Here is a 17,151-nt window from a genome sequence, read left to right as displayed (position 1 = left end):
TTCCAGCATGTGGCCTGGTTAAGAACCACAGTCCTCCCTTGATCTAATCACATTCTAGCCTGTTCTGCTGTGCTCCGCTGCTTCTCCTGAGGGTGACTTTGGTGGTAACGCTCGTTCCATCAAGCCAGTACAGCATCATTTAGCATTTTCCAACAATGGGCTGAAAGGCATTTAGAAATAGTTCACCCTTCAAACTTTGTCCCCTGTAGTTAGAGTGCTTTCTGAAGCACCAGGGGAGAAAAATCTGGATAATTATTTCTTGGACTCGGTTGTAATTTTTCTCAAATGTAATAAAATTACAATGCAGTGCAATTGCAGTGACATATCTTATTGAGGGTTAAAGCCTTCCATTTGATTGTTTTCTATTTCTTTTGCTTATATTTGGTTTAACTCGGTTTATAGAACTTGCTCTATAGTTAGTATATATAGGTGTGTACTACAGAGCAGTGGTTTTAAAATGATTTTAATAGCACATTCCATCAGAAAACACAAAAAGTTCCTTCTAACACATGTATAGTTCCCTACTTAATATTGCATACATATATCACTATGCTAATACATGATGCGCATTTTAAAACATACATACAAAATAGAAAGATGAAAATCAGTGTGATAAATATTAATAGAAGTTCAGATACAGAATTCTTCCTGTATCCAGTAGGTTGCCCTGTGGTTCATATCATATTGTCCATTTTGGTCACCACTGCTATAGAGGAAGCTAGAAAAGTCAGTCAAAACATCACTGTTACTTGCTCTGTCTGTATATGGAATAAAAAGTTAAGAAATGCGTCAACTTACAGACGTAGTAAAGAGAAGGGCCATATGCACCCCAATGTTCATAGCAGCAATGTCCACAATAGCTAAATCGTGGAAGGAGCCAAGATGCCCTTCAACAGATGACTGGATTAAGAAGTTGTGGTCCATATATACAATGGAATATTACTCAGCTATCAGAAAGAATGAGTTCTCAACATTTGCTACAACATGGACGGCACTGGAGGAGATAATGCTAAGTGAAATAAGTCAAGCAGAGAAAGACAACTATCATATGATTTCTCTCATCTATGGAACATAAGAACTAGGATGATCAGTAGGGGAAGAAAGGGATAAAGAAAGGGGGGTAATCAGAAGGGGGAATGAAACATGAGAGACTATGGACTATGAGAAACAAACTAAGGGCCTCAGAGGGGAGGGGGGTGGGGGAATGGGATAGACCGGTGATGGGTAGTAAGGAGGGCACGTATTGCATGGTGCACTGGGTGTTATACGCAACTAATGAATCATCGAGCCTTACATCGGAAACCGGGGATGTACTGTATGGTGACTAACATAATATAATAAAAAATCATTAAAAAAAAAAGAAATGCATCAACGATTAATGGAGGAGAAAGAAATTAACAGTGTTGGAAGTTTGATCGTGTCCCTTATAATGTGACATGACCCAGTGCTCCCATTCTGTACCAGCCTTTCATCTTTATATCCCAAGCCTGCCACAGAGTGAGTGTTCCATAAATGTTGTGTTGTTTGTTGAGTGACCTTCATTTCTTATCCTTTCTAACTCAACACAAATGTAAACTAGAAACTCAACACAAATGCCTCATTCTTCCTATAAAATGTGGAATTTTTATAGCTTTTCAATTGGAATGTTATTTTTGACTTATTTAGCTAATTGTTTCAACATTTATTAAGTTCCTACCATTTGTGTCAGTTGGGGTGTTACAAAGATGAAAACACTCTAATCAGAGAGAAGGTGAATGGTGATACTGCCTTCCAGTTATGGAATGAGTAAGTTGGGGGGGGGGGAATAAAAGGTACAGCATAAAGAATATAGTCAGTGGTATTGTGATAGTGTTGCATGGTGACAGATGGTAGCTACACTTGTGGTGAGCAAAGCATCATGTAACAAACTTCTTGAATCACTAAGTTGTACACCTGAAAATAATGTAACATTGTGTGTCAACTATACTCCAATACTTAAAAAAAAAAGGACAATCTAATTATTGCCGTTTAGAAGATCAGTCCTTGAACAGGGAAGAGGCATTGCAAGATTGTGTACCACATAGGGAGTGATCATTTTCACACAAAGTGCTGTTTTCAGCAGCAGGATCGGCAAAAGCATTGTGTCTGATTGTGACGTTTGATGACTATTTGTATACTGCTCTATCTTATACAGTGTCTTTCCATGTTCATGGTATCCCTCGTTTCTCCTAAACACAAGTAATAAATCAACCAATAAATTAGTATTATCCCTGTTTGCATATAAGAAAGTTTTAATGCTCAAAAAGTATGTTAACTGACTAAAATTCATGAATCTAAGAGTTGAAACCAGATGTGATACTACATTTAAAATTTACTCTGATTATCCAAGTTACCTTTCTAGAAACATCTAGGTTTAAAATATGGCTATTATTTGTAAAAAAGTTAAATCAATTCACTGGCCATGAGAAACCAAGTTCCTTCTTCTCCATTTCAGTTCCCCATCAGTCATGGGATCTTGCTATGTGTGTTTCATAATGAAGCCACTGCACCTTATTTTAAGATTTATTTATTTATTTAAGAGAGAGAGAGAGAGAGAGAGGCAGAAAGAGAGGGAGTCTTAAGCAGATTCCATGCTGAACGTGGAGCCCGATGTGGGGGTCAATCTCACAACCTAAGGGATGTGAGACCCTGAGATGACTGAGCTGAAACCAAGAGTCAGGCACTTAACTGACTGTGCCACCCAGACTCCCCACTTTATTTCTGTTCTTATTTAAAGTTTTTTTTTACTTGTTCACTTAAAATATAGAATTAATTTTATTCTAACCATAACTAATGCATGATCATTGCTGAAAAGATGAAAAATAAGAAAATATTTATCCCAAGATAACTATTATTGTTTCCTATTTATTCATAGTTACTGTTTTTAAAATAAATTTTGTTATAGCCAGGAATTACAGTGTACTGCAGAGATTTTAGTCTTGCTTTATGCATATTCATTTTCATATCATTGACATTAGCACACTAGATTGGTCTCCTTTTTTATTTTTATTTATTTTTATTTTTAAAAATTTTATTGGGTGTTTTTAATTTTATTTCCAGTATAGTTAACATACAGTGTTATATTAGTTTCAGATGTACAATATAGTTATTCAACAATTCTATCTATTACTTAATGCTCCTTTTTAATTCATCTTATCTAGTAATCAACAACTTTGTCTCCTTCTTAAAAAGTTAACTTTGGAGTTTGTGATTTTTTTTTTTTACAGTGTTTCTAGAGTTCCCACATTTCCTTGTACTATATCTTAGGTAGTATTTATGTCCACCATGTTGGTATTATTTGTGCCACCATGTTGGTATCCCTGAATAAATATGAAAAGGTCAGCATCTCACCATCTGTACATTACCCATTCCTCTTTATTACCACTCTCCTGCTGCCACACCTCCCACCATTGTACCATCACATATCTGTTTGCTTGCACTCATTTGATTCCCATAACACTGACTCTGCTCCCTTCTTTCAGGTTTTTTGGCACCTCTTTCTTCAGCTGGTTTGCTATCCTTTATCTCTGCATCGTGTGCAAATTCAGTGCTCCCTTCTCTGTTGGAGAAAATGAGTCCTCTCCTCTCTAATCTCTCTGCTTGGCCTCAGGCCTTCATCCTATCCCAGTGATATGGCCAGGCTGCACACATGCCCTTCTCTGTGGAGTGCACCCCACAGAAACACTGCATTCAGATGCACATAATTTTTTTTTCTGAAATCAGGCCAGTTGTTCAGTGTTCACCATTATAGGCAGATACTTGATGCAAAAGAAAAAAGACAATAAAAAACAATGACAAGAGCAACTAGCCAATCAGCGTAATGTCCCTTCTCTCTGTGTACAATCAGCTCCAGCTGTAGGCCCTTTATCTTGAGAGTTCATAGGATAATGCACACACATAATTAACCCAAATAAACCCACTTTCGTGAAAAACATTTTGAAGACTTCAGCACAAAAGAGCACTTTTTGGTCCAGATCCTGTACTATTCTGAATTTTTAAAAAGACCACACAGAAGCCTCATCAACAGTACCCTAATTAAACTCATCAGTTCACAGATGTTTACAGGAAAATGCTCAGCAAAAATTTTCACCAAGAATTCCTGTTTCCTGAGAAGAGAGATGTATGATGACAATAGTAATAGTAATAAGAGCTAACATCAATATTTTAATGTTCCTGCCACTTTACATAGATTAATATATTTAAATCAATAACTCTTTGAGGTAGCAATTATTATCATACCTATTTTACAGATGTCAAAACTGAGGCTAAGAAGAATAAGTAAGTTGTCCAAAGTTACATAGCTAGGAAGAGCCAAAACTCAGATCCCGGTCTGCATGACTCAGAAGTATGTGCTCTTAATCACTGTGTTCTCTTGCCAATATCATGCCTCCTGTTCCAGCTAAAATCTGTGTCAGTGTTCCAACACTCTGTCACCAAATAAAAACCAACTAAAATACCACTATTGTAAACCACCATCATCCCCACTTCTCACCTCTACCCTTTGCTCAACTTCTCCTTCCTGATCTGAAGAGTTCTCTGGTGGTCTGAGAATCTACATGCAAAGTCATTCTCAGTAAACATGCTTGAAGCTTGAAGTGTGTCTTACTAGAATACGAGATTCAAGGGAGCTGGGGACCTTCTCTGTCTGAAAGAGGAATATAGATGAGAGGTTAAAAGCCTGTCTCTGGATCCAAACTGCTTGGCTTTTTTAATCTGCTTCTACCACTATGAGATCAATGACTCTGGGCAAGTTTCTTAACCTCTTGGAGACATGCTCTTCTAATCTGTAAAATGAAAGTAATTATATTAGCTACCACACAAGTTGTTGTGAGCTTCGATTGTATTGATGTATATAAATAACTTTGAATAGTTCCCAGTGTGTAATATAGGCTATAAAGTTTCTGCTATGATTATGATTTTCATTCTTAATATTTATTACTAGATCTCTAATATGTAGAACCATGACTGACACATAATAGGTACGCATCTGACCAATGGATGAACAAGTGCTAGACACTGCAAATACAAAAGGATGTAAGAGAATGTCACTTGTCTAGAAGAGAACTATAGGAACCAGTGGAAAAGTTTATAGCTTATTGGAGAGTTCATGGTCAGCATTCATACACATCAGGCAGGTCCAGTTCCCTCCAGTTCCAGGGTCCCTAACTTGGTCTACACCATCAAGGATTAATTGGCACATGGAATATATAGAACATGAGGCAAAAAGAGGAAAAAAAGCAATGTTGTAAGGTCTTCTATGTCTAAAGTGCTAATTAAATAGTACAGAGAAGATGTAGGGGATCCAATCTAATGCTCTTTGGCACATTTATTTTAATTCTGCATCATTTCAGCAGAAATTAACTAAAGAATCACTCCATTAAAATAATAGTAGCCAAATAAGAATAATCTAGGTATTTAAAATACTTTGTAAATATTTTTAAACCATCTAAGAGCACTGCTGCAGAGATTCCATTATAATGCCACTGCCATGAAGGAAGAATTGCACTTGCATCATGCTCTTCTGTCCAGTAAAAAGGAGGAGTTGCTATTGAAGTGGATGGGAATAGGGTGCTCTTGAACTTGCTCACCGGCAAAGCCCTGTTTTCCAATATTAGCCTTAGAAAATCGACTTGTTAAATAAAATTTTCATGGGAACAATTTTTATTTATGTTTATTTTTTTTAAAGAAGGGGAGAGAGAGAGAGCACAATAGTGAGAGAGAGAATCTTAAGCAGGCTTCCCGCCCAGCATGGAGCCCAACATGGGGCTCAATCTAATGGCCCTGATTGTGACCTGAGCTGAAATTAAGAGTCGGATGCTTAACCAACTGAGCCACCCAGGCCCCCAGATGGGAACAATTTTTAAAGTGAAAAAACAAAAACAAAAACAAAAAACAACCAAGTTTGGTTGTAACTGTGGGAAAATTGGGGCTCTCATGTAGTGGTGGTATAAGAGTAAACTTCTTCTTTCCACAGGACACTTTAAGAGGAAAACTGAAGGGGGGGAGGATCAGAGGGGAGACGAACCATGAGAGACTATGGACTCCAGGAAACAAACTGAGGGTTTCAGAGGGGAGGGATGGGGGGATGGGTTAGCCCTGCGATGGGTATTAAGGAGGGCATGTATTCCAAGGAGCACTGGGTGTTACACGCAAACAATGAATCATGGAACACTACATTTAAAAAAAAAAAAAGAATAGGTATCAGAAGCCTTATAATATTCATATAGTTTGGTCCAACAATTCCACTTGCATGATTTATCCCAGATAAATCATCAGACTTGTGTGCAAATACAGAAAAAAGTTCACCACAATATTATTTATAGTAGAAAAAATTAGAAGCAAACTAAACATGCTTTAGTAAGAGATTGGTTAAAACATTACATTACAACCGTGCAACACAATGCTGTCTCGGAAACTGTCTTGTTGCTGCTATATGCTATGATATGGACCAAGAGTCACTCGAGATTTAAAAAGCAGGTTCCAAACCAATATGTACAGTATGGTCACTATTTTTTTTTAAAGATTTTATTTATTTATTTGACAGAGATAGAGACAGCCAGCGAGAGAGGGAACATAAGCAGGGGGAGTGGGAGAGGAAGAAGCAGGCTCATAGCGGAGGAGCCTGACGTGGGGCTTGATCCCATAACGCCGGGATCACGCCCTGAGCCAAAGGCAGACGCTTAACCGCTGTGCCACCCAGGCGCCCCATTATGGTCACTATTATTTAAAGAAATATATCCCAACTAGAGAGACTTTGGTTAGTTTTTATTCTTTTTTTTTTTTTTAGTTCAGTGAGTATGTATTACTTTTGTAATTGGAAAAACTATAGCATAGGAAGAGAGACATTTGACCTCTCCTTTCTTTTCTCCACAAATAGTATTCTAATTTGCATTATGATACATTGCTTTCTCATGGAAAAGACAGAAGCACTTTGTTTTTTAGATCAACAATGGTACCTTATCTGCTTTGGCTAATGCCATAAATCCATCTTTTCTGTCAAAGTATGATGTAGATACTGGATTGTAATCATTGCTATTTAATCTTTAAATAATTCTGTATATCGTTTTACCTGTTTCTTTTCACCTACATAGATTTGAATCTAATATTGGATATTATTTTCGTTTCAGGTAAACAACTACAGTTTGGAAGAAGTGACACATGAAGAGGCGGTAGCAATATTGAAGAACACATCGGATGTCGTTTATCTCAAAGTTGGCAAACCCACCACCATTTATATGACTGATCCTTATGGTCCACCTGATATTACTCACTGTGAGTGCCGTTCTCAGTGTCCCTCTGCCAGGTGTACAAAGTTGGAATTCTGGAAAGTTTGGCAAAGTACTGTGCTTGCACTTCGCTCTTGTTTAGCTTGTGGAAATAGTTCCAGGGGCTGCTGTGCTTCACTTCTTGGTTTGAAGGTGGGACACCCTGATGGGTTAGAAAGTCCACCATTTCAGAAAGGCTTAATGACGTATGCCGTGGACAGTGTGATTACAGTAACGTAAAAGCAACACCTTTTTAAAGGCTATTTCTCGAGCCCCTGAAGCATGATAGCTCTCATGCCATAGTATCCCCCCTTCCTAGTTCAAATCTATGTAGTAGCGAAGGAAGGAGGAGAAGGACTGGCAAAATAGACCAGAGATAGTACTATGCTCCCTCCAGGGGGAGAGGATCTTTCACTTGAATGGTAGCGTTATGATCCTCAATCACCATCACCACAGCTCTTACCTAAATATTATATTGGCAGGGAAGCCAGGGAAAGCTCTCAGTCACTATGGCAGTCAAAGTGAGTTGTGGGTGGGGGTTTCTAGGGCAATAACTAACTATGAGATGCTATGTTGAGTCCTGTAAAATCCACTCCTACATAAGCCCCATGTTTTTTTCTTTTCTTAATAGGTCAGCAAGAACTTTGGGTTCTGTCTTTGGGGACTAGATTCAGAAGCAAATTTTTTTTATATGAGTTTAAGAGACAGTTTTGTCAACATCAATAAGCTTGCTCATTCTGAAATTTTGAGAAACCAGTTGTGAGATTGGGAACTCGGAATATCATCAGGACTTGCCATTAATTAGAACTATGGTCTGAAGCAAGTCATTTAACCTCTCTTAGATTTAGATGTTTTTCTTGAGAGAAATTTAAAGGTTGAATAATTTTGTTACCTGCCCATTACGTTAGCTATTGCTTTTCTTAATGATGATTCAAAAATGACTTGCCCCCAAAATATGTCTTTTTCTCAAGCATTCAGTAAGCTGAGATCAGCCTTACCTTAGGATATAAAAGAATTTTAACTACCAAAGTTTTTCAAACTGGATGAATTTGGAAAAATCAGCCTTGAGATTCCGAGCTACTTCATGAAGTGTATACAAGGTCAACGTTAAAGAGATAAAAGCAAGAAAACCAAGCTTGCTATTCAATTCAAAAAATATGTATTGAGTAACCTCAATATTTATAAGACACCTTATAAGGTAATGTGTGGGATACAAAGGAAATGCAATCACTCTATTGGAAGAAAGGCTAATTCAGATATATAAATAGCAGTGATATTTAGCAATGTAAAAGGAATGTACATGCATGGGAGCGGTAAAAATAAATGTGCTTTGGGGATGCAAAAGAAAGGGATACTACCTGTCTTTGGACGATCATAAAACTCTTTACGGAAAGGGTGGCATTTGAATTGTATCTTAAAGAATGGATGAAATTTCAGTATCAAAGATGTGTTAGGAGACAGAAATTGTAGGTAACTGATGAAAGTACAAATATTGGGAAGAGCTGTCTTTGTTTGAGGGCTATAGGATATATGTAAAGTGGGATATTGAAATGGATCAATCTTATAAGAATGACAAAAGGAAAAGTTTATATTTGGTCCAGTAGCAGCAATGGAGAACACTTAAGCAAGAGAGCAGCATTATCAGAGTTGGATTTCTCAATGTATAAAATGGATTTCTAGAGAGGGGCAGGAGGCAGGAGACCCAGGAAGGAGGGGCTTTCATACATTCAAAAGGGAGATGAATTACTGTGTCGGACTAAAAAAGAAAGGCCAGAGTCCTTGGCCTTTCTGGGTTGGGAGTACAGCATATTTGGGGATTAAAGTCTTATATAGGAACTTGCTCCTAGGAGCCTTCTAGATTTGATGATTGAATATTAATTATGTGAAAAGAATGTGAGCTCTGCAATTAGAAAGCTAACATTTTTATTTCAATAGAAAATTAATCATCCTTCTGAAAATGCATGTGCTGGGTCTCTCCTCCAATTCTTCTCTCCACCTAATTATGTGAACTGGGTTTATAGATATAAATGTTGCATCTTTCCAATCCTAAAGGTCACCATGTGCTTGTACATATTAAATGCAAACAAACAGTAACTCCTCCCTCTTGAGAGACAAGAAAATCCTCGGCACGTAGCAAAGTCTTCCTATTTTTAACAGAACTATAGCATGATACACTGAATCACCCACATAACAGGTTTCCTCTCTTTTCTCTTTTTCACCCCTTAGCTTATTCTCCACCAATGGAAAACCATCTACTCTCTGGCAACAATGGAACTTTAGAATATAAAACTTCCCTGCCGCCCATCTCTCCAGGAAGGTACTCACCGATTCCAAAGCACATGCTTGTTGAAGACGATTACACCAGGTCAGATATGTTTATTGGTTAATTGGATTTGGGATCATTACTGGGAAGAAACTGTGTTTGCCTAACATGTCAGCCGTTGCTTTGGGGGCTGAGTAAAGTTTCCGAGCACCATTAGAACTTATTATTGTCTTGTCTCCAGCAGAAATCTGCATATTCTTGTAAACGTGTGTCTTTACGAATCAAAATCACTAATACTTGGTGAGAAGTGGTACTATACACGTGGTCATAACTTTGCAATTTATTAAGACTTTTACACATGATGCCGTGTGAGCTCAACAGCCATTTTGTCAGACAGGTAACTTGAGAGGAGGAGGTGCTAAGGTTCAAATAAGGAAGTAGCATACCAATATTACATTTCTGGTTAGTGGGGGAGTCACGACTGAAACCTTTATCTTTTGATACCTAATTACATGTTTTTGACACCAATGACTACCCGCAATACAATGGAGTTGGGAAGTGAGTCAACGCTTCCTTTAGCACAATAGCTATAAGTATAAAGAAAAGGGATGAAATTAACTGCAAATGTTTTGAATTTAATATATGCTGTTAATTCCAAAGGGGAACAGGACAGGATTTTAGGATAGAGCATAGAACCACATTGCTAATGCCATGAAGTAAAACCAAGTTTAGGCAGCATACCTATGAAAAAGTCAGGTTTGACACTTCACAAAGCAGATCAGCTTCCTTGACTTAATTGTCACTTTTAAGGATTCAATAAATGTTGGATAATGAATAAATCAATGAATGAATATGGGAATAAATAAGAATAAATACACATTTTTTATCTTTAAATGTTTTTATTCCAAAATAATGTATGCAAATTGCATTTGGTGAAGTAATGCAAAAATGTTCAAGAAACAAAACTCTCTCCCACACTCCTGCCACAGCAACTATCTTGAGGTTCCCAATGTAACACCCTGACATGAATCTTTCATACCTTCTACAGGTTCATATAAACCCATACAAATTCACAGTCAGATATAGATGGGGCTGGATACTGTTTTTACAAAGTAAGTTCATATTTTAGAAATTGCTCTGCAACTTGCTTTTCTCAGTGAACAATACTTTTACCTGAAATGAGATTACATAAAAATACATACACACTTTTTCTGGAAGTGTTTGTGTGTAAAAATGATAGAGATGGACCCTTTTGGTTTAATATCCTGCCTGTCTAATGAAGCCATTTGTCAGCCTTTAAAAAAAAATAGAGGAGGCTTCCTGCCGCTTAACTTCCCTCACCGGTACCCATGCCTGCTTTGGTCTTTTCATTCCTTTTCTATTTCTTTTTAAATGATTAAGCATTTTCCATTTATTTTGCAATTTCAGGTTTGCTGAAGTAGCTTGTTACATCTTTAGCCAAGGAATAGAATGTTTAGACGCTGCAAATGTGCATCTGTGGTATAAATCAAATATAAACTTCTTCCTACGCTGAAATATCTAATCTCTATGCTCTTAATTAAAATGAGGGCTGCAGCAAAGATAATCCTCATGGCTCTCTAAAGAATTGTATAAATATAGGCACCTTTATTCACCAGAGCAATGATCTATTTGCTTTCATTCTATCACTAATATTTGATATGATTTTAATTTGAAAATGTCATTTTATCTTACTAGACCCCATATGGAATTAAAATTGATTAAATCCCCTTTATAATCCAGGCCCTTTGCTAGCTGTTTTACATACACTATTCATTTACTTCTCCCCAAAATACGGAAAGAAGGGCTTCTACATCCCTATTTTATAAATGTGGAAGTTGAAGTTCAAAGGTGTGAAATAACTTGCATATAGTCACACAGCTTTTAGGTAGAAAAACTGTGGGTGCCCTGTCAGCTACAAAATCCTGGCTAAGAAGAAACATTTCAATTTTCTCCTTATTTTTAAAATGAAAACCAGATCATATAAAACTGTTCATCACAGAAATATGTAGCTGTAAAGGGACCCGAGCGTTTTGGTAAGCTCTAAAGACAGTTAGATGAGAATAGAGACCTATTTCTACCATTGGTTAACTATATGACTGCCGAAAAATTATTCAACCACTGCAAACCTGTTTCTTCATCTATACAATGGAAATGGTAATCAATTTTTTCTTAACATGTTGTTGTAATGATTGACATAATACATGCAAAAAACTTAAAACAGAGCCTGACACATCATGAATGTTAAATGAATGTTATCTATTTACAGTAACTATACCTGTTATAATTCTTACTCTACCTAAGGTGTCACATGGAATGTTTTAACAGATGGTGTCCTAGGAATAGAGTCTGCCTATTCCTATAGGTTTATGCTTGGTATTATAGTTCTTGTCCCACCTCCTCCCTTGTTCTCTGCCAGGACAGTTTCACTAAGAACTAGAAGCTTCTGAATGGCTGGTGCCTGGCAAACTCGTGAAGTAAATTATATCAGCTTAAACACACACACACACACACACACACACACACACACACACACACCCCTCCCACTCTCATCTTTGCTTTACAGGGGTCTGTGCTGTAGGCACTGCCATGGATCTCAGAGGTATTTGCTCAAAGGCAAATTCATTGCCTTGGTCATCAATATTTACTGGATACTTCCTACTAGACAGCAGGCACTGCACTAGGAATGCAAAACTGAGTAAGAAACAACAGCTCTAAAAACTATCAAACTGGGACAAAATATAGGTAAACAAGTGGGTCTCTCAATGCCTAGTCCCTGATTATGCAGACCCCCTTTTTGAAATCTTCTGTAATGCCTAATTTGTTATTTTTTTTATTCCGAGATTATATATCTTCATATCAAAACGTCATTTTTTGTATGTGGTAGTAAATGGCAGATATTTACTTTTTTTTTTTAACTTGACCATATCCTTACTTGGAAAATGAAATATGGGCAACTTTGTATCAGTTCTCATCTTTTAAAAATAAAAGGTCTATAAAATGTCAAAGTGTGACAACTGATAACAGCCACAAACAAAATTAGATTAGTTCTAGGAAGTGCTCTGGGGCCAAGCAGAGTTCTCTAGCACCACCAAGTTACTTAGTAAATATTGGTAAATGAATTTGAGTTTTATATGAATGCCCAAGGAAAAGCCTGTAGCATCAAAGTTTTAAAGAGGAGATAACTCTTAAATTTGAGTTTGAAAAAATGTATAGGAGTTGATCAGAAAGTCAAGGGATCAGGAAGGGTGTTCATGGTAGGGGACAGCACATGCAGATTCATAGAAGAATGTGAAATAGAATAAAATGAAGCATCTATCACAGCTTGAAAAATAAGACTTGTAAAAGAGAGTGATTCCTACCTTTAAGTTGTCTTTATATTCCTGTCCTTTCTGTCATATGCAACCCATTTGTAAAATTTAAAATACATACAGTAGTAAAAACAAAAAGATCACTACTGTGGACTGTTAACACAAAGTCCTTTAATATATATCATTCCCCTTATTTATATCGAATTACTATTCTTGATTTTTATACATAACAAAAGTGCTCAAAGCATTTAAGTAATTGCCTCATTTCATACGGCAAGCAAATAGCAGAATTAAAATTCAAATTCAGGTCTGTCTGTGTTCCCACAGCTCATCCTCACATCACACCCCATGCCCCGTGTTATGCATTTAGTTTCCACAGAGAATTGCTGGATAAACAGTATTGGGTTTATATCAGGAGATTGGTTTCTAGTCCTGCTTCTACCAACTTACCACCTAGATGACCCTGAACAAGCCATTTAATCTCTGTAAGTCTTGATTTTCTCATCTATAAATTTGGGACAAAGGGTCTTCTAATTTCCTCGTGGAATTGTGAAATTTCAATGTGATAATATGTGTTAGAGTTGCCATTTTTAAAGGGCTAGATAAATTTCTTAGTATCCTAAGGTGTTACAGTAGCTTATATTTGAGGCCTACTTTGAATTTTCCTAAAATAGTAAATCAAGGTAATTGATCTCTAATGATGGGACTTAGGCTAATGGGGAAACAGTTCTGTGAAATAGGAACCTTTCAACAACCGAAAACTCCTCAAATTGGCAGCTTTTTATTCCAGGTGTTTGTGATCTCTCATTCTATTGTAAGAAACATTTCTCTCTTTTCCTAAAGCATATTCACTTTTTGGGGGGAAGAACTTTTTAAAGGAATTTTGATTAGAAAAATGCTACACTAACTTAGTTGGAATTTTTTTTTTCAACTCCTTCTAACTATTTGAGGAAAGGTATACCTGAGTAAACTGGGATATTTTGTTTTTCTATTGATTTAGAGAAAGCACAAACAAAAAGGCCCTGGATAAAATTTTCTTAGTAGAAAGTCTGTTGAGTACCCTATAAATCACTGTTCATTTTGATGTAGCTATCTGGTCTTAGGTTGTTGGTTAGCTATTTTGGAAAGCTATCACTGTGATGCTGGGATGTGTTTTTGGCTCAAAAAATTATAGGCTCTCAGAATTGGAAGGGCCAGCAATGAATCTAGAGTCTAATCTTCCTTCTTCTGATATGTAAGGAACACAAGCCCAAAGTGATACGTTGGCTGTCCCTAAGTCCCACAACTTGTATTAGAATCAGATATAGAACCTATGTCTTCAAATTCCAAGTCTAGTGCTTGTTCTATTTCTCTGAGCTGGTGTTCACTTTTGTTGTTACTGTTGTTTTTGGATGGAGTAAGAAGAATTATGAAACCTGTGAACAAGCAATGATCACCTGTGAACAGTACCCGCTTTGTATATTACCTGCAACTATGGATTCTCCCTTTACTGGGCCAGGGGTAACCCGGTCACCCAGATGAGGTGCAAAGCACAGGCCTTTACCATCTGGCTCACGATTCCCAGGATACACGAACAAATCATCAGTACTAAAATGAAACCAAAAAATTTTGAGATGCAATGTGTAACTGCTCTTTCAGGAGGTGGGGACTCGATTTACCAAGTTATGAATGTGATAAATGTCATTATGAAAACCAGGGACCTAAAGTATAGCTATGAGTCATATATGTCCCAGTGAGAGAAACCAAGTTCACCCGGCCCTGATCCTAGTATACCCAGGTGTCTTTCTGATTGGCTCTACATAATGTTCCCTCACATAATTTGGTTACTCAAAAAGCATAATCTAAGTGAAGTCTCAAGAAAAGTTTCTTGTCCCCAGAAACCTTCCAGAATGACTCCAAACTGTGACTCTGATATTCACCAGTTTAACTTTTTTATTTACTAAGTAGATATGAGCCCATCAGAGTAGAGTCTGCCTCTACTCTGTTATCCCCAAATTATAGAACATTAGCTTACTGGGTACGGTATCTAAAACGTATTCCAGCTGTCTTTTTCTTTCACTCATTCATTCCTTCATTCAGCGAATGTTCAACTTCCGCTGTGTGTCAAGCATGGTTCTTAGCAACAAAATTACAGTGGTGAGCAAACCAAACAAGTCCCTTGTCCCCATGGAGTTTACATTCTGGTGCGTCAAGTAAGAGACACACAGATAAATGATTTAAGTGCAAATATTGGTAAGTACTATAAGGAAAAAATAGAATAATGTGATAGAGACTGGGGATAAGAACAATATTAAGTAGGATAACCAGGAGATGCCTCTCAGAGAAGATAGCATTTGAGTTGAGACCTGCCTGAATAACAAGAAAAAGTGGTGATATAAAGATCAGAGAAAGAACATTCCAGGAAGAGGGAATAGCAAGGCCAGTCACTGAGACAGAAATAAGTTTAGCATGTTCCAGGAATATAAGGAAGTCCAGCTTGGCTGGGAAGAGATGAGCTAATGGGAACATGGCAGAAAATTAGGTTGGAGAAGGAGTCAGGAGCCAGATGACATAGAACTCTGTAGGTAATGATGAAGTATAGGTCTGATTTTGAGTGCCTTGAGAATCCATTAAAGAATACTAACCAGGAACATGAAATTATCTGATTTATATTAGAAGAAAACCTCTCTGCTGTGTGGAGAAGTAGAGGGGCCATTGAAGAAATGAGGGGAGAGGTTATGGCAGTTGGGACTAAGCAAGAGGGAGCAGTGCCGACGAGGAATGCCATCTGAGCTCTGTTTTAGAGCTAAAGTCCATAGCCAGTGTTTCACGTGAGGAGCCCACCTGCTTTAGCCAGGCTAATTTACTACTGACCATTTCTACAGTTTTTTTTATCACCTAGGGAGTAATCTTTCAGGAGCAGCATAAGTTTGCCACTGCTGATTTTTTTTTTCCCCTTGCTGTTTAACTGTGGATCAGAAATGGTTAGGGGCTGGGGCGCCTGGGTGGCACAGCAGTTAAGCGTCTGCCTTCGGCTCAGGGCGTGATCCCGGCATTATGGGATCGAGCCCCACATCAGGCTCCTCTGCTATGAGCCTGCTTCTTCCTCTCCCACTCCCCTTGCTTGTGTTCCCTCTCTCGCTGGCTGTCTCTATCTCTGTCAAATAAATAAATAAAATCTTTAAAAAAAAAAAAAAAGAAATGGTTAGAGGCTAATTCTCATATGTTTCTATCCACATGCCCTGAGGCCTTGAAATATGAACTTCTTCTTCCCAGGATCTGGGGTAGAACATGAAAGAAGCTTTCTGTCCAAGCATGAAATACATAAAATCTTATATTATTTCTCATAAAAGTTTGGGAAATATCCTTGTTCACGTTAATGTAAAAACACTTTGGTTACAAATTAAATTATTTAATACAAAATCTTAAAGTGAACTCAACACACCAGAAAGATTTTCTTTTTGGGGATACTTGGTCCCCTGCAAGTACCGTAAACCCCAAGGTACATATGAGTACCCAAGTTTGAGAAGCACTGAGCTGATTTACACAGACTTGTCAGTTATTAATTTTGTGTTCTGGACACAACCCTTTAATAATGGCTCAAGTTTTGTAGTCTCCATTAAAGACAGGCTCTTAAAGGATCAGACAAGACTGCAAAACAGTAAAGTCTGGGCATATTCTAGAGCCTCTCTACTTTTTAACCTATATTTAATGACTTGAAATCTTTTCTGGATGAACTGGAAAATCTTTCTTCTGACACAGAAAAGACATCTTTTCTTACTCATCTTTAACCAAGTATAGTAGAAAGAACTGGTTATGCCCCACGCAGACGACTGACCCTGCTTTAGAATTCGTATCTGTATGGCTGAGAGATTAGCCTTGGAGCCGCCCTGCTCAGGGCTCCACCTTGACCACCTCCTAGCTCTGTGACCTTGGGTAATTTACGTAATCGCCCTTTGCCCCAGTTGTCTCATTCATTTTTTTGTTTTTAGTTGTCTCATTGATAAAAGAAACAGAATAATACCTCTCAAGAAAAAAACCTCTCAATAAATGGGATTGAGATGAACAAGGATTTTCAGATGAACACCATAAATAAAATCATTTTTTGGTAAACATCCTCTGTAGAATGAAAATGTAGCCACCAGTGGTGTGTAGCTGCTCAAAGTTAGCTATGCATACATTTTTTTCAACTTATCTTGCAGAGCACATTAGAACATTTTACTACAGAAAGTCTTACAATCTGGATGCTTTCTTAGGGATCTTCGTTTTTGCGACTGCTGTGAATATGTAGTACCAC

At 37.5% G+C, this 17,151-nt stretch overlaps 1 protein-coding gene across 8 annotated transcripts in view; it reads left to right on the top strand.

The window, feature by feature from the left end:
- Positions 1 to 17,151, top strand: part of DLG2 (discs large MAGUK scaffold protein 2) — an 857,148-nt gene that overhangs the window by 396,339 nt on the left and 443,658 nt on the right. For all 8 annotated transcript variants that reach the window (XM_087868197.1, XM_087868200.1, XM_045815593.2 and 5 more), the window contains exons 7-8: positions 7,146 to 7,290; positions 9,510 to 9,648. In XM_087868197.1, the coding sequence (XP_087724323.1) occupies positions 7,146 to 7,290; positions 9,510 to 9,648 (284 nt within the window). The remainder of the gene's footprint in view (positions 1 to 7,145; positions 7,291 to 9,509; positions 9,649 to 17,151) is intronic.

The sequence above is a fragment of the Ursus americanus genome, chromosome 16 (assembly GCF_024610735.1).
Source record: "Ursus americanus isolate L20-20 chromosome 16, mUrsAme1.1.p, whole genome shotgun sequence".
Lineage (NCBI taxonomy): Eukaryota > Metazoa > Chordata > Mammalia > Carnivora > Ursidae > Ursus > Ursus americanus.
The sequence above is the reverse complement of the archived record's forward strand: the minus strand, read 5'-3'. Positions and strand labels throughout refer to the sequence as shown.